This window comes from Rhinatrema bivittatum, chromosome 14 (assembly GCF_901001135.1).
Source record: "Rhinatrema bivittatum chromosome 14, aRhiBiv1.1, whole genome shotgun sequence".
Taxonomy (NCBI): Eukaryota; Metazoa; Chordata; class Amphibia; order Gymnophiona; family Rhinatrematidae; genus Rhinatrema; species Rhinatrema bivittatum.
In genome coordinates, this window is record NC_042628.1 from 20,719,704 (window position 1) to 20,738,311 (window position 18,608).

General features: G+C 44.8%; 1 protein-coding gene across 7 annotated transcripts in view; it reads left to right on the forward strand.

Moving 5' to 3' along the window:
• ABCC6 (ATP binding cassette subfamily C member 6) overlaps positions 1-18,608 on the forward strand; it is a 69,033-nt gene that overhangs the window by 17,830 nt on the left and 32,595 nt on the right. For all 7 annotated transcript variants that reach the window (XM_029576410.1, XM_029576405.1, XM_029576409.1 and 4 more), the window contains 8 exons: positions 328-505; positions 3,156-3,317; positions 5,491-5,583; positions 6,139-6,342; positions 13,483-13,629; positions 14,627-14,714; positions 15,822-15,891; positions 17,237-17,363. In XM_029576410.1, coding sequence (XP_029432270.1) covers positions 328-505; positions 3,156-3,317; positions 5,491-5,583; positions 6,139-6,342; positions 13,483-13,629; positions 14,627-14,714; positions 15,822-15,891; positions 17,237-17,363 — 1,069 coding nt within the window. The remainder of the gene's footprint in view (positions 1-327; positions 506-3,155; positions 3,318-5,490; positions 5,584-6,138; positions 6,343-13,482; positions 13,630-14,626; positions 14,715-15,821; positions 15,892-17,236; positions 17,364-18,608) is intronic.

Consider the following 18,608-nt stretch of genomic DNA (forward strand, 5'->3'; position numbering starts at 1 on the left):
TATGCATATGGCAAATCTTACTCCCAAACAATTATTCTTAAGTATAATTCTTGTCAACACTTGTAGGAAGATATTAATTGGAGTGGACAGATAAAGTAAATTTGTGTTCTTAGTGGAGGAGATAAAATATATCCTATCAGTTTCTTTACATATCCCCTTGAAAATGCCAACATTTACATTTTTTTGGTAGGATACTGCTCGCCTGTTAACATTAAAAGCAGCTGACTGTTGTGAGGCAAGTCTTACATTCAGTTATAATGCTTAACATCAAGAGCTACATGTTCCAATACCTCAGCTAATCTCTCTTCAATTATTTTATTCATGCAGCCTATTCCTTGAGTTTATGAAAGACACTGAAGCCCAGGTCTGGAAGGGCTATTTCTATGCTGCTCTGCTCTTCCTGTTAGCCTGTGTACAGACTCTTTTTGAGCAAAGATACATGTACATGTGCTGCCTTTTAGGAATGAGGCTAAAAACTGCAGTTCTTGGACTAGTTTATAGAAAGGTAAGCATCTAGTTCCAATTTTCAACAGAACCCTATAATTTGTTATATCTAGGCTGTTGAATATTTGATAACTTCACAACGTGGACTGAACAATTATGGTGAACGTAGAAACATTGCAGGTTTGCAGAACCTATGATTTCGAAGTCACTGGTCGATGTCGGTAGCAAGCCAAGGTCATTATCATCTTATGGCCATGAGGCAGCCTAAACAAAATGAGTTGAGCGGTCTCAGTCTACTCTTCCGTGGAGAGATGTCCACACCAAAAAAAAACCAAACCCCTTACCATCACCATTTGACACTAAGTGGCACCATTGTTGGCAGTCTTGGAAGAAAGGTTGACGATTGTACCTGCGTAGAGACTGAATTGTCCTCTCAATAGGATGCCATCAGATTCTGTGTTTGTAAAAGCGGGTCCCTCCAGGCATATTGATAGAGGAGTATGAGGCAACGCTGCTGCCACTGGAGTAACAGTACGCCATTTGCTAGGCCTGTTGAGTGGACGTAACATATATAAGCAGCGGTGGTACTGAGTGACCCACCTTCACCATGATGGCTCGGTCCAGATATTCAGCACATGCTGCGTACACTCAACAGGCCCAGCAGGTGGCTTACCATTGCACTGCCAGCAATGGCAAACTGGTAGCAGGCCAGGAGAGGAGCAGCACAGTCAGGAGCAGATCAATGCAAATCTTGCTCCCTGGTTGCCAGGGGGTGAGGAGGGACAAGGAAGCCAGGAGTATGGGGGTCTGCCAGAAGTGTGCAGGCACGGAGGGGCAAGAGGGGAGAGCTCCCACCATCCAGGAAAGAACACTGGTGCATCTCTGTGCAGTCTCTCTGGGACTGGAGCCTTCTCAGTTTTTGTTTTCCGTGAATATACTGCTCATGAAAGGTGCCAGACTGACAGCACTGAAAGCATAAGTCCTCCCTGTATCTATAGAACAGGTACAGAAGCAGTAGCAGCAGCATCTTCCCCACAATCTTCTACCGCTGCGTCTCAACCCTGCCCTGAAGGACTGATCTGATGGCAACTGTTCAGAGGACAGTCCAATCTCCATGCAGGTTCAGTCTCTGGCCTTTCTACTAAGACTGCCAGCAGTGGTGCCATTCTGTGTCAACTTGTGAGGGCGAGATCTTTTTCTTGGTGTGGACACGTCTTCACTAGTAAGCAGACTGAGAACGCTGGGACCCACGCATGCGTACATCAGAGAAGGGTCACAGGCAAATGCACAGACAGACGGACGGACAGGTCCTGGACACAAAAAGTGTCCCTTTTAAGAGAGGAACACCTAGAAAAGAACATTCCATGTAGCAGCCTTGGTTTGATATGTTGCCAAACAGATTTTATGTCTAGAAAAGCAGACTAATTACAGGGAAAGTGAAATTGTAACTTATACAAAGATACAGGAGGCTATGGACAAGAGTGGGACTCCCCAGAAGGTGGAAATCACTCTAGAATAAATACAAAAGAAGATTTGGCAGCAAGAAATAAATATTCTTCTGGAAGCAAATGAAAATGTTTTCGGAATTTTGGTAATGTGTATGATCCGATAATGCTTCCACTGCATGATGTAGCATGGGTTAATATGTTGATTTCTGGATTAGATTTGGACCTCGTCACAGAAAAGACCAAATAGGTCATAGTAGTTCTTAAAGGAGTGGAGGAGTAGCCTAGTGGTTCCAGTGACAGGCAGAGAACTAGAGAAGCCAGTGTTCAAATCCTCTTTGTGACCTTGGCATGTCACGTCAACCTCTATTGCTTCAGGTACAAACCTAGAGCCTGATTTACTAAGGCTTTTTTCCCATTCTGTGTCTATGGGAAAATGCTTAATAAAGCAGGCCCTTAGATTGTAAGTCCTCTGTGGATGTTGAAATACCTATAGTAAGAACATAAGAACATGCCATACTGGGTCAGACCAAGGGTCCATCAAGCCCAGCATCCTGTTTCCAACTTGGCAGGTTCTTATGGCCAATCCAGGCCATAAGAACCTGCCAAGTACCCAAAAACTAAATCTAAGCCATCGGGGCTCCCTAGTACCCGAATGTTACTTGCCTTGAGCTACCATTGAAAGGGTATGAGCTAAATAATGCATTAAAGGCTTTTCCACTTTGTACGAGACTGTAGCTAGAGGCATCAGATTAACGGATACCCTCTTTGCATTTGTCTAAAATATTAGACTTCAATAAGACGCTTGTCTGCACGTATACAAGGATACCACAAGGAATTTAATTGAGGCAAATATAAATTTAATTTTGCATATCCTTGGAAGACACAGATGCAAGACCTTCAATATAGGCAGTCATTACTGTGTCTTCCAGTCTCTTGTGAAAGCTGCATTATATAGTTTCAAACCATACATAGAAAATGCTTGTGAGAGGATTACTTATGCAATATGACAGTGTAATAAGCTAACCTTCTCTAGCCTGAGAAATCTCCTCCCCCATTAAATATCACATTCTAGAACATGTGAGACAACTCTTAGCAAAGCCAAACGTACACATTCAACTTAAAAATATATGGGCACACTAATGTTTCCCAGTTTATTATTAAACTCATTTTTTCTTTCAAGTCGAAACTCGGCTTCCTCCCTGCCTTTGGACTGATTTATGGAAATGTGTACTACAGGGTTTAACATTATTTTTGTGTTTATAGATCTTACTTCTCACAAATGCAACAAAAAGAACAGTTACAGCTGGAGAGATTGTAAATTTGGTATCTGTTGATGTGCAAAAGTTGATGGACCTCATTATCTATTTTAATGGCATCTGGCTTGCCCCAGTTAGAATTATTATCTGTTTCATCTTCCTCTGGCAGGTAAAATGTAACTCTCTTACTCTCACTTAATTTGTTTGTATTAATTTTCCTGGTTAAGGAGATACTCCATTGACAACTGAATCTTGAACAGGGCTGGCGTGACCTACTCTGCTGACTGTGCACTTGTCCGGGGCAGCAGCTCCAAGGGGGCGACATCACACAGCTGTGCTACCCATGGGGTCTAAACAGTGCAGAACGTGGCTTGACCTCTCCATTCCCTCTGCACCCCTCCCCAGCTGTCAGGGGTGGCAGATAACCTAGGGTCAGCTACCTGTGCTGTGAGGCAGAAGATCTATGGGTTTCATGCAGCCAGTACCATGAAACTGCAAACACACAGCACAGGAAGTCAAGTGCAGCTCCTTCGGCCGCCGAGCAGGGAGAATCAGGAGGCGGGCAGAAAGGATCAGGGGGAACTGGGGAGGGGCCTCGGTGCAGCCAGCCCCATTTTTAAATGTACCACCAGTCAGGGCAGGAGCGAGTAAGGATCAGTACTGCCCTTTGGACCACAAGGAGCCCCCACAAAGGGGTAAGGGGGACTCAGCCCTGGCAATTTTTCTAGGGGGGGGGCAGGTGGGGGTCATACAGGACATCTCTACAAGCCCTGAGGACTGTGGACTGGGTTTGTAATATTTAGTGCGTTTAGGTATATTTTAAGAGTAGATTCCTACAATTTTTCATAGGGGCAGCCAGAGAACAAACTGCCTCACGTTCCGACGAACTGCTTGATCAATATTGTCACCACCATGACCAAGTTTCCCAGATTCACACACTAGAAATCTGGCAACCTTACTCTAATCTATATCCACAGTTGTTAAGTCTTCATGCTTTAAAATGCATTTTTTTAAATGATTAAAGCTGTTCCTTGACAGAGGTGACTCGCGCTCTAAATCTCACTGCCCTAGATTGTTGCATTGCCCTATATATAGGCCTTCCAGCTAATACTATCCGTCCTCTTCAATTAATCCAGAATGTGGCTGCTGACATTATACCCATCCTTCGATCTCATTGGTTACCCATATCCTTTCGTATACAGTATAAAATTCTTAAAGTGATTCACAATTTGATACATAAGAATTCTGCTGTCTGGTTATGTACAACTTTACGCATTTACAAACCTGGAAGACACCTCTGCTCGGCAAACAGAAACCTCTTAGACATTCCTACCAGCAAAATAGCCGGACTTGACCTTACTAGAAAGCATGCCTTCTCAATTGCTGGTCCCACTCTCTAGAATGCACTGCCTGACGTTCTCCATTTAGCATCTAATATAAAAGAGTTTAAGAAAAATTTAAAAACATATCTCTAAAAAGGCTTTTGACAACCCAGGCTAATATTCTCCCGTTTTATTTACTAAACTGTTATTTGCCGAGGCATGCTTTGGCTGCAACTTACTTTTTGAAAAACAGTTTGTTGATCGTTTTAATTTTGTTTTAATGTTCTTAAATTGTACTTATAATGTAACATTGTGAATGTGACACTGTAAACCGCCCCGATAAACATCTCTTGAAGGGTGCGGTATATAAACATTTTTAAATAAATAACGAATATGCCATTAGTTTCAGCTCAGGCACTTATAGTCTAATCGTACACCAAAGGAACAAATAGGTAGAGTGTGCCCCTTCACCAAATCACTTTTTTTTTTATTGCACAATAAATTATATTCAAAGTGGTTAGCTAGTAGTATTGTCAAAAATCATCCCAAGTTGGTAGCCAGAAAAGACTTGGTGTAATATCATGATAGCAAAAAGTGCTTAAGCTTACTAGCTGTTCTAGAGACTTGAAACTTTCCAAAGCTGTAGGTTGCGAATCCTTCATCAATTGCCCAACACTGATAGTGTTGCGATGGCGGCCATCTGTGTCAGGGGCAAGTTGGAAGATAATCGAAGCAGTAGCTTTATCATTTCAACATGGCCACCCCCATGAGAACAGCTCACTAGGCAGGGGTGCTTCCAGGAGAGGGGTGGGAAACACTGCTGCACATTATGGACTTTGTTGAAGGAGTTTTTTCCATTCTATGCCAATGGAAAAAAACTTTATTGAATAAAACCCAATATGTCCTGTTTTCTGCTATAAGAAATATGACCCAGTCTTTAACGAACAAGCTAAATTGCCACACTGTCTTCAAAATGATGTGATCCTGAGTTTGGATCCGGCTTTTTATATTTACTTTCAGATCTTGGGACCATCTGCGCTGTCTGGAATCATCGTTTTTTTTCTTGTGTTGCCTCTCAATTTTCTGATTGCAAAAAGAAGAAGCCAGTTTCAGGTACAGAGCAAACATTCCTTGCACTAATGGAAATCCAAAACTTGCTATTCTTGTATTCGCTAGGGCCAAGACAAGGCACAACAGCAAACATTCAGGTCTGTTTGACTTGCTCTTGGATAGCTCTTGGATTTGCCAAGCAAACTTTGTGTGGCTTCATATTTTTATCTCAGATATAATTCCTGATTAATAATTAAAATTATTTAATTGGTGCTAGCGTATTTTACATCTTTGCATCAACATTAAATGCTTCCTTTATTGGCACATCCTAGTGAACTGAGATATGAAAGGAACAGACATCCCCATTTGCTTACTGTCTAATTTACAAGTGGTTCATTCCAAATATTTGTGTGGCTAATAGTCAACCACATGTGTTGTGTTTACTCTCCAGAACTTGCCAAATCAGCCAATCAAATTGACCGGCCCTGATATGCAGTGATATCTCCGCCACACACATAGCTTGAATCAGCTCTTGAATGTTTTCATATTATTTTCCAATTGCCTGCTTTTTTAAATTCCATATTTCTAATGCATGGTTTATGACCTTTTTCTTTTTAGGTGGAGCAGATGAAGCATAAAGACAAGCGAGCCAGACTGACGAATGAAATGCTGAGTGAGATGAGAACTGTTAAGCTGCATGTCTGGGAGGAAGCCTTCTCAGAGAAAGTGCTGAGCTTCCGTGAGCGAGAACTCGGAGCTCTGAAAGCATCTCAGGTTCTCTTCTCCCTCTCTTTGTCTTCCTTCCACTCATCAACATTCCTGGTAAGCACTGCTTCTCCCGCGCAACACACGCAATGGTTTCACCCTCACAAGCAAAACGCGCACTGTTGATGAATATCACTGGGCTTGTGATGCAGGAAGTACCATGTAAGCCCATCACAAGACGACTTTGGTATAAGAAAACCAGTTCAGTTGCCTTTTAGTAGATTACCAACTGTTCAAAGATGCAAGCTTTTACGTAGGGCTGTACATGGGAAGAACATTAATTTTGTTTTATTTTTCATTTTGTTTATTTTTTTGGTTTTGGTTTTTACTGTTTTAGTACATGCCAAACTCATTTAATGCACTAAATGGTTTTAGCATGCAGTAACCAAAGTTTTGTTGACTTTTTTTTTGTGATTTCCAATTGGAAATAGTACAAATGGAAAGAACAAACTCCATTGTGTTTTCCACAAATGACAGAATATCCCAAACCTTTTAAGACCGATAACATCCCTTTCTTCAAGCAACTACTTTGTGGATTTTCAGTTAAGAAATATTAGTTGTGGATTGTCTAACACAGGACTCCCACTATGTTTTAGGAAGAGCGTTGCCTGAGGAAGGGACTTGAAATAATCACAAGAGCTTCCACTTTGACACGTTCATCGACCTCATGAAAGTGTCATCTCTATAATAGTTGAAAGAAGACCAGTGAAGCAGTTGGGTAGAGATTAGACTGAGGTTTAACTGAAACACTTTTCCACCTATCATTGTTCAATCCTTGCAGGGACTGCTGTACAAGATAGAACAAATAGTTTTTAAATGAACCTGTGAAATCACCGAATGGGTCAAATGAATACAGAATGCCCTTTGAAGGAACACTATTTGTGTCTAAGCTTTTAATGTGGCATTTTAAAAGAAGCGCACCAAAAGGCATCAGTGTTATCCTCAGCTGCAAGGGCAGAGAATTATTATCAGGGATAACTTTCCAAATTTACCATATGCACTTATTCTCGACTTTAGCGCGGCGCGTATTAACGTACTTATTCCAGTGGTGAATCATGCCCTGCCTTGCCTGACCTCACGCCGAGAGGCTCAGGCTGAACATGGGCGAAGCACCAGCCTTCCTAATGGTGATGAACATCCTCCCTTTCTCACTGTAATTAACGTCCACCCCCCCCCCCCCCCACCACATACTTTTTCACCCATCTCTTCTCCCTCTTTCCTTTCAACGTTCTCTCTTTCTGTGGTTTTAATCTGCTGATCTCTTACTGCAAGTCTCCCCAGCAGAGACATTTCTACTTCAATGACCCCATGAGAATTAGCCACCTGTGGGGAGGGGAAATGAACAAACAGCCTGCTCATTATCCCAAATTGTCATGTCCATTTACTTAATTGAATATGCGGGCATGGTAGGATTACGCAGTCATATTGGGATGATGCGCCACTTTTCTTTTTTTAACACACATGGTAAAATCTCCACTCTTTATTTTTATTAGAAGTCATTTCTGTAGTGCATACCACATCTGCACAGTGCCGTACCAAGACACATAAGAGACAGTTCCTGCTGCTTGTCCAGACAGACAGACAGGGCATGCAGATTAAAAAAAAATACACGAGAAGCTTTAAGTTAACAGGGAGACCTTGATTGGGGAAAAAAAAATCTAAACTGGGTGGATTAGAGGTGGGAATAATTAAGGTAAGGGTAAGTGGGTAAAGCTGCTAGGAATGAGGCCGTCTAAGAGTTTATGTACATAAGGAAATATCAGTGGGGAGGCTTAGACATGATTCTATGACCTCAACAAAAAGTCTGAGAAAACCAAATTTAAACCAAACGGATAGTAGAAAGACTAGGGGGCACTCCATGAAGTTAGCATGGGGCACATTTAAAACTAATCAGAGAAAGCTCTTTTTTACTCAACGCACAATTAAACTCTGGAATTTGTTGCCAGAGGATGTGGTTAGTGCAGTTAGTATAGCTGTGTTTAAAAAAGGATTGGATAAGTTCTTGGAGGAGAAGTCAATTACCTGCTATTAAGTTCACTTAGAGAATAGCCACTACCATTAGCAATGGTAACATGGAATAGACTTAGTTTTTGGGTACTTGCCAGGTTCTTGTGGCCTGGATTGGCCACTGTTGGAAACAGGATGCTGGGCTTGATGGACCCTTGGTCTGACCCAGTATGGCATTTTCTTATGTTCTTATTTCCAGCTAGGATACCACGTCACTTCATGACTGTACTGTAGCATTCTAAAGTTGCTGGAAGTCAAACTAATGTCATTTTAAAGCGTGATTGTTACTGTAATATTTATCTTGTGTTCCCAGCCGTCTCCTTGCTGGGCCTTTATCAGCAAATTAATCATAAGGTGCAGGCAACCTGACAGAGCCCAGCACAGAGTCAGTTGGAAACACAGCCTTCAGGGTCCAATTTGGCTGCAAACCGTGCTGCCTCTTTTAATACACGTACTTTTTTTTTTTTTCTTTAATGCAGATTTTCAAAAGAAAACAATCCACATGGTTTCCTTTTAAAAATCAGCAGCCGCAAAGGATTCGAACAGAAAGCATTTGCAACTTCGGCTGGATGTAGCTCTATGCGCCGAAGAACCTTGCCGATCAGCGGCCAAGGAGGGAACACATACAGCAGTATGTCCAGCAGCCAGGGTGGGCGCCTTTGCATTCTGCCATGTGGCCATGAGGTCCATGTGTGGCGTCCCCCACTGTTCGCAAATGAGGTGAAACGCCTCCGGCGCCAATTCCCACTCTCCGGGATCCAGATGATGACGACTGAGGAAGTCCGCCTGAACATTGTCGACTCCGGCAATGTGAGACGCCGCTATGTTGCTGAGGTTGTACTCCGCCCAGGCTAGCAGAAGCTGCGCCTCCTCCGCCACTAGTGGACTTCTCGTCCCCCCCCGACGGTTGATATAAGACACGGTGGTGGCGTTCGACAACACTCGAACCGCTTTTCCCCGCACGAGCGGCAGAAAAGACTGTAGGGCCAGGAGAACCGCCCTGGTCTCTAGGCGATTGATGGACCACGGAGTCTGAGCCAAGGGCCACTTGCCCTGCGCCGACTTGCCCAGGCAGACTGCTCCCCAGCCGGAGAGACTGGCGTCTGTGGTTACTACTGTCCACTCGGACACTAACAGGGACACTCCGCAAGTCAAGTGGTCCGCTTCTAGCCACCAGTGAAGACTGGCCTGCGCCTGGGCCGTGAGTGGCAGTGGCAGATTAAACTCCTCGGAAACCGGCTTCCATCGGGAAAGTAATGCTGATTGCAACGGACGCAGATGAGCAAAGGCCCAGGTGACCAAATCTAGCGTTGAAGCCATAGAACCCAAAACCGTCAGGTAATCGGATACCAGGGGAAGCCGAAGCGACAACAAGCGGCGCACTTGCCCCTGCAGCTTGAGGACTCTGTCCTTGGATAGAAAAACCTTGCCCCTCTTCGTGTCGAACAGGGCCCCCAAGTACTCCAGAGACTGGCTGGGTGCCAGATGACTCTTGCTGAGGTTGACAACCCAACCCAGGGACTGCAAGAGCGCGAGGACTCTGTTGACTGCTTGTGAACACTGAACCTCGGACTTGGCCCGAATCCACCAATCGTCCCAGTAGGGGTGTACGAGGAACCCCTCTCTTCGGAGGTGAGCCACAACCACCACCATCACCTTGGTGAATGCCCTGGGAGCCGTGGCCAGCCCGAAGGGAAGAGCCTTGAACTGATAATGCTTGCCCAGAATGCAGGAACTGAGGAACCGGTGGTAAGACGGCTGGATGCCAATATGAAGGTACGCTTCCGTGAGGTCCAATGACGCCAGAAATTCGCCGGGGCGCACCGAGGCAATCACTGACCGGATTGTCTCCATTTTGAAGTGTGGAATGCGAAGACATCTGTTTACCCCCTTGAGATCTAGAATTGGCCTGGAAGCCCCGTCCTTCTTCGGCACGATGAAATAAATGGAATAACAACCTTGGCCGCGCTGCTCGAGTGGTACTGGGGAAATCGCCCCCAAAGCCTGCAGGCGTTGCAGGGTCCCTCTTACCGTTGCGCACTTTATGGGGCACTTGCATGGCGACACCAGGAACTTGTCTTTCGGAATCCTGCAAAATCTAACACGTAACTGTGATTTATCACGTTGAGGACCCACTGATCTGAAGTTATCTTGGCCCATTCCTTGACAAACAACTGCAGCCGAGCTCCCACGTTTGGACCGAACAACTGAAGCTGAAGCGAGGGATGGACCGGCCGCATCTCATTGGGAGGCCTTGGAGCTCGAGCCCCCCGGGGTTCCACCCTGCCGAAAGGACTGAGTCCATGAGGACGACCGTGAGGAACCGGAACGATAGGAAGGACCTGCGGACCTCTGGAGACGGGACCTTCTGCTACCACGGAAACGGGCCCGGTTGGAGAAGGAGGATCGGGCTCTGACCCTATCCTCAGGCAACCTGAAAGCTCTATTCTCGCCAAGAGACAACATGAAATCGCCCAACTCCTTGCCAAACAATAATTTCCCTTTAAACGGCAGCGCCCCAAGATGAGCCTTGGATGAGCCATCTGCGGCCTAATTCCGGAGCCAGAGGAGCCGACGGGCCGACACTGCCGAGACCATGGACCTGGCCGAAGTACGAAGGAGGTCGTGTAGCGTATCGGTACTATACGCTATTGCAGCCTCAAGCCGATCTGCTTGTTTGGCCTCCGCTTCCGAGAGACCTGCATTAGCCTGGAGGACCTGAGCCCATCTCAAACTGGCCCGCTTAGCGAAGTTACTGCAGATGGCAGCTCGGACCCCCAATGCTGAGACTTCGAAGATCTTCTTCAGCTGTACCTCCAGCTTTCTGTCCTGTATGTCCTTGAGAGCCGTGGCTCCTGTGACAGGAATTGTCGACCTCTTTGTCACGGCGGACACCGCAGCATCCACCTTCGGAAGTCGGAGAAGTTCCAGTGCATCCTCTGGCAACGGGTAGAGCCTGTCCATAGCTTTACTAACCTTCGGGCCCAACTCCGGAGTGTCCCACTCCCTACCCCCAGTTCCTGGAGGATAGCCGGAATAAGCGGGGTTAGTTCCTCTCTGCGGAACAACCGGACCACCTTTGGGTCAGCACCCTCGACGGCCGGCGTTCCTTTCCCCGCTCCCGGCTGAGAAGGACTCTCGTCTGCCGTAACACCGGCCCCCCCCCCGGGGGCTCTGCAGCCGGGTCATCTTCCTCCTGGGAGGTAGAATCTGAGTCCGTAACCTGAGGCATCCCCCGCACAGGGCGCTTCCGCCGCATTGCGTCGCCCTCAGGGACCGCCGAGGATCTCCTCTTCCAGGATCCAGCTGATCTGCTGGAACCCTTCGCTTTCTTCGGCCTCCTTTTGCTCCGTTTATATTTTAAGATTTTGCGCAAAAGTAGCGCAAAATCGGATGAGCAGGAGGACCCGGAGCCCGCAGTGTCCTCTTCAGACCCGGACCCCTCATGGGACCGGGCCTCCCCAGGGGCTTCCCCCGAGGGACGTTGTTGTGGCGAAAGCGCGGGAGGCAAGCCGCCATTTGCGACTGCCACCCGCGTGGCTTCCCTGACTGTGGACAAAATGGCCACCGTTCCCGCGCTAAGCGGGAACGGGTCCCCCGGGCCATCAGCAGCAGCGGAATCGCGAGGCGGCGAACGCGGCGCCCGGGAACGACCTTCCTGAGAGACCCCCGAAGGACCTTCGCCCCCGGCAGCACAGGACGCGCAGACGCTATCCAGGGAGAGGCGAGAACGCGCCGAGCCGCACGCGCGGCAGACGGATCCCCTCGGCATGCGGCCCAGATGGGAAGGAAGGCCCCGTGTAAATTAAGGTTAAAACGGCGCGGGCGGCGACGAAGACGGCCCCCCCCCCGAAGGAACGGAGAGCCGGCGCGAAGGAGAAGCCGCGGCACAAAACAAAACAGGCAAACACTTTTTTTTTTTTTTTTTTTTTTTTTTTTTTTAAAGAAAACTGCCGCTGTCCACGGTCCTGAGGCTCCTGTTCCAGCGGGGGTGAGTGAACCGGGCTCCCCGGTGTCACCCCCGACGCTGCTACTTCCCTAGGCGGGTCCTCGACCCTAGCAGCGGCCTCAACCAGGGGGGGATGGTCCCCTCAGAACCTTCCGAACCCCCCTGGGAGGCTGGACCAGCGGGGTGTATCCTCTCAGCAGAGGAAAAAAATTCCTAACCTTTTTTTTTTTTTTTTTACATACCAATCAAATCCCAATTAAGTAAAAGAACCTTAACAACCAAAGGAAAAAACCCCCAGGGAACAGCCAAAACCCCCAGGGACCAGGGCTGTGACCAAACCTGCACCATCTACTGGAGACAGAGTAAGACTGAGGGGCTGTGACAGGAGTGTGACCATATATGGGTGAGCCCGACAGCTCTTGCTCTGTCTCCATCTACTGGTGCGGAGTCACAACCCAGGTGTCCTGGACTGATCCTGGTACGTACAGGGAATGCAGATTTTCAAAAGAAAACAATCCACATGGTTTCCTTTTAAAAATCAGCAGCCGCAAAGGATTCGAACAGAAAGCATTTGCATGCTTTGCATTTGCTGTGTGTGCTCGCGAGTCGTGAAGATGAGGGCGGGGAAAGTCCCCGGACCGGAACGCACCCCGCGGAACGCCTGTCTTTAGCGTGGCTTTGTGCATGCTCGCCGTGGATCCCGCATGTACCTTTAGCTGTGTTTTTAGGGGTCACTGTTTTCAGTCTGGCTATTGTACCCTGGTAAATACCTTTAAAATTTGAACTTTTAGAAAGCCAGTGGCTCACGTTGTGGGAGCAGGAGCTTTGCAGGGAGTCACTCAGCATATGCAGCCAATAGCTGATTATGGTGGGGGGAAATTTATTGCCTCTAATTTTCCAACAAAGAAAAATCACTGGAGAATTCTTTGGTTGGCTGTGATAAAATGTACTGGATCCTAAATATTTCTAACAGAAAGAAAGCCATAGATCCCCGGGGTTCATTATGATCCTCAGCAGTCCTTAGCACAAGGGGGTTAAAGGATCTCACTGAATTACTAAAACTAGGAAAAGAAATAGACCCCAGAGCAATCAAATGTGGGTGTGTAACTTATATAATGACTGTGAGATGCTGTAATTTCCAGACTTGTCAACGACTGCCGTACAACTTTTCAGAAAATGATTTTTACAGCTTATGAATTATTTCCAAACTCATCTTTCTTTTGCTCCTTGTTCTTTTTCAGGTTGCGTTCATTGTGTTTGCGGTGTACACCTCGATAGACGAGAAGAATGTTCTGGATGCAGAGAGAGCCTTTGTTGCTCTGACCTTAATCCACATTTTGAATACGGCTCACTCCTTCCTACCGTTTTGCATTAATGCCGCTGTTCAGGTTATTTCCATCATTGGTCAATGACATTCATGAACTTGCTGGCTCGTTGCGGTTAGAAAGTCCAGTAATATAGCAATTTATAACTACTCATATTATAACCGATGAGCATTTAAACAAGAAAAATGCGTTTCTTATTCTTTCATTGATAGCTCTATAAATATTCCAAGTATCTGTACTGTGAATAGTGAAACTCCAGTGCCAAAGGGTAATTTCAGCTTTCGTTAGTTTCCATTTCCTCTTCTAGTTCTGTTCTATACTCTATCCTCACAGAGCTCTAATTAGAAGTGTCTTCTGTGCTGCTGCTTGCAGGCAGAAGGCTTTACCAAGGCAGCTTCTCCCATCTGAAAAAAAAAAAGAAAGAGATTACACAGATATAGTCTATTTTATATAACACGGGCTTCATACTTATCTAGCTACATTTTCCAGCTAAGAATGAAAAGAAAAATAAGTGATATCCTGGAGGCAATCAAGCTTGTTTGGCTAATAGCTGGGAGATATTCTCAATACAGTGGGTGGGATTAACAGTAAGAAATGGTGATGGCCACTGTGTAGGCAGTCAAGCTTGTATAGCTGACAACTGGATGTTATCCATAGTTAAAGCAGTGTAGGCAGGGGCAACTGAGCAGACTGATTGGGCCACATGGTTCTTATCCACTGACATCTACTATAGCACTATGTTTTCATTTAAAGGGAAACTCTGTGCTCAGGTGACTGAGGTCCAGCCTAGTGAAAGTAGCCAGGTCAGATTGTGGACTACCTCACCTTGAATAGGACTGCTCATTGCTGCAGGCAGAAAATGGATGTTCATGTTTAAAGAGCCCTCTTCAAGTAAAATAGCTCCAGATTCACATGGATCTAAAACATTTCATTTAACAGGAGGATATTTTTACTAGGCTGGACAATAAACCACTTTGAATTTGACCATAGAACATCCCTTAAAACTGCAACTGATGATTCTGACTTGATTTTTTTGTTCTACCTTTTGTTGGTCCTGCAGGCTAAAGTTTCCTTAAATCGTTTAGCAGCTTTCCTTAGTCTTCAAGAAATGGACCCTGACTACATGGACAAAAGTACCACAACCAACTGTAAGTACCTAGACCCTGAGCGCTCTCTATCCACTCCTGCATACAGCTCAAGCTCCTCTTTCTCACCTACAAATGCCTTCAGTTCTGCAGCACCTCACTCTCTCCTTTCTTATCTCTCACTACCCCCCTCCTCGTGCATGCCGCTCGTCATGTAAGTCACTCCTATCTGTGCCTTTCTCTATTGCCAATTCGAGACTCCGTGTGCTTGGAATAGTCTTCCTGAACTGGTGTGGCATGCTCTCCCTCTCGCTATATTTAGATCCCATCTAAAGAGCCACCCATCTAAAGAGTCTGCTTTTAATCTTGTTAACTAACTTTCATTTTTTTCTAACCATTATCTTGCTTTATGAAATGCTCCAAGTCTGTTGTCCTGCATGTTTGTCTTATTAGATTGTAAGCTCTATTGAGCAGGGACTGTCATTTTGTATGTTTGTGCAGCACTGCGATTGTCATGTAGCACTATGGAAATATTAAGTAGTAGTAGTAGTAGTAGGGCTCCATTTTCCAAAGGTGAGGAGTCGGGGAGAAGTTTTAGAGGCAATTTTCAGATTGCCTCTGTGGTTGCAAAGCATGAGAGCGCTCGTGCCTGCAATTAATTTTCAAAGAAGAAACCACCCAGGTAACTGACATAAAGTGCACGCGGCAAATGTGCCCCCTCACTTTTGCACTTGGCTGTTTGCATGGGCAAAATAGCACACGTAGGCTTGGAAATCAAATGCCTGGAAGCTTTTGCTCCCCTGTTGTAAAAAGACCCATGGAAAGCTTCTTTTTTTTAAGCTGGCTAAACACATGTGGGCTACAGACGCCTAGGCCTACTTTTAGTCGGGCAGAGGAGGGCACTGTTCAGGCAGTCTGGTTTACCCGAACCAATGGCTTTGAACGTTGACCACTTTGATGGGATTTGTCAACTTTTGTTTTAGTTTCGCGCCAATGCAAAATTAGTTGCAGATTTCTGGAGTTTGAATGTGGGACTGTAATATTACCCAACCTGTATCATGCAGCAGATAGCATATATGTTATACAGTACGCGGCTAATACCGTTTGTATGTTTAGCCATTCTATTGTAAAAGAGATTGATAGATCTGAAAATCCATGTTATCTTTTTAGTCCGAGACTGCATCCAAGTAAAGAATGGAACATTTGCCTGGTCCAAAGAAAGCTCTCCATGCCTTAAAAGGTATATCACACATTTTACCTAGACTGCTTAGTGATGAAGGCAACCCAAAGGCAGCTGAAAGAAAACCAGTGAAGAAGATGGGAGGGTGTCATATCTTTACAAAGCTAATACATTTTTACAGATGACAACATCAGGACCACTATGGCCCCTCCCCCCTTTCTCAAAAGCTTGAATTTTTGCAGATTCGTTAGCCATCTACAGATGTTATCGCTACCCAACTAATACGTTGCTTTTAAACTAATTATATTTTTGATATGGTTGTATGAAGAGTTCCTTACACTGTGTCTGTTATGCAATTGTAAATATTTACAGTTCAATAAAAATATTTGAATCTGAACTAATTATACTTTTAGTGGACTGACATTGCCCTTCTGTTTAAAACTGGTGTGCAGGCGCACATTTGCACTCGCGTGTCGGCCTGCACCCAATTTTAAGTGGGCGCACGTGCAAATCTCACTTCTGCCGTGTGAGCTGGGATTTTAAAAGGGGTAAGCACCCACGCCATTCCCACTTTACCAGTTCATCCACCAGTTCACCCAGTTAACAGCTAGGTCTTCCGACCCTCCCCCCCCCCCCCACCGGTTTGATAGCCTACACGTCCCCCAGTTACCACAGACCCTTTAAACCCCTCGGGAATGGCTCTATCCTTTGATTTTATGAGTCACTCGTCATCTCTTGGCCAGGCCCTGAAATGCCCATACCCTGCCCTTTTTGGAAATTTTTTTAGAGGTGCGACCTGCAGCATTTATGTGCGTATCTGGGTGCTTTGTTAAACATGGTCGCCCATGCGAGCCCGACTTATTCATGCCTCCTCCGATTGATGTGCACGCCAGGCTTTTAAAATTCACCTTTCGGTTTCTCAGGGCATTTTGATCCATTGCACGCATGGAATTGAAGTTCAGCCTTTCTAGGGTAAATCAACAGGGCCATCAGCGTTACATGAATGCAATGAAATAAAACCAAGAGCAAGTCAACCTGAAAAGATGAAGCCAGTAAATATAAAAACTACAACATTTGAGCATAAGACCACACTAACATCCTAAAACAATTTTGAATCAATATAAATTGCTTTCACTAGAAATTGATACCTGGAGTAGGAATGTTTCAAACAGTCAGGAATGTATTGGCACGCTCCAGGAAACTCAGAAGCCACGGGCTCTGGAAGAAGACAGCTTTCTAAAATCATTATGGCAGCTGTATAGTCTAAGCCAACGAAATAAGTATATTTCTTGACAATTTTTTAAATTATAGGGTCGACTTTGGGTGTTGACATTTTCATTTATGAATACTAGTGAAGAGATTCACTTTGCAGTATTTACACTAAAACCAGTTCATATTGTTGCAGCATCAATCTATCGGTTCCAAAAGGCTGTTTGCTCGCTATAGTTGGCCAGGTAGGAGCTGGGAAATCATCTTTGCTGTCTTCATTAATTGGTGAGATGGAGAAGCTGGATGGATACGTATCTCTCAAGGTAATGGGTTTTTCCACCTTTTTACTAAGCTAATTTGATGATTGGACCAAATGTTTGTGCCTGTTAAGCTTGACTGGTCGATTGCACTGGGAACTTGAAGTTTTACTTTGTTATCCCACAACAATGTGTGCTTTCCATAGTACCTGACCAGCCGTGACCCTACAAGAACAGCATTCATTACCCAGGCAAAACTTTGAAACTTTGGCATCTTGTGGGCATTAAAATGTGTTCACCAAAGCAGCCACCTCCTCCACTTCAATGGCATGAAAACAAACAAAAAGAAAACCACATCCAACTGAGTCAATTAAAACTGATTATCTTCGTGAGACATCATATATTTTTAGGCTTAAGATATCACTTAAGAGTAGTTAATGGTACCAAACTTTGTACCAAAACTAAAAATGATGGGCTATATTACATCTTAGTAATCATTGGTCTCTTGAAAGAGTCACTTTTTAAAAAAGAATTTTTAGTTGCATATAAAAGGTTTTTGAAAATGTAAACCATTGACACTTATTTTAATAAAGTCCATTGAGTATCCTTGTTTCGCCATTTCCAAGCCCAACACAGCTCATGTTTCGATATCCTCCTTCGTCAGGGGCAATTTTTAAAAAATGGCTCAAACTTGGGATAAATTTAAACTGAAAGATTAAAATCTTGACTTAATTATCAAATCCAAGATACAGACATTTTTTCTTTTATATTCAAGATTTATATGTCAAACAGTATCCCATTTATTTTTACATCCAGTGCAAACATTCACACTGAACAGCAGTTTGTTCCAGCATCCGTTTCTTGAATCCGCCATTTTTTTTTAATATATATATTCAACTATTTCTTAGGAAATGACCAATTACAACATATCCAACTAAAGAACTTGGCCAATCACCTTGCAAGTATATCATTTCAATGACATTGAACACAGATCTAAGTCAGAACTCGCTTCCTTGAGAAGTCAAACTGACCAATGGAAGAAAAGAGAAATGAACCAATCATCACTCTTACACTCACAAGAGGGAGGTCCATTCAACATCATCATTCAAACCCATTGGTTGGATGGAACATAAGTTGAAAATCCATCTTTCTTTTTTTTTTTAATTTAATCGAAATAGTTTGTCTCCTCCCCTATCGGATGATATGACACATTCCAAAATAGTCCAGCGTAACTCTTCAAATGTATCACCTATCCTTAGACAATGTTTAATAAGTGGTGCATCAATCTTCTTTGTATTTAGCCTACGTTGA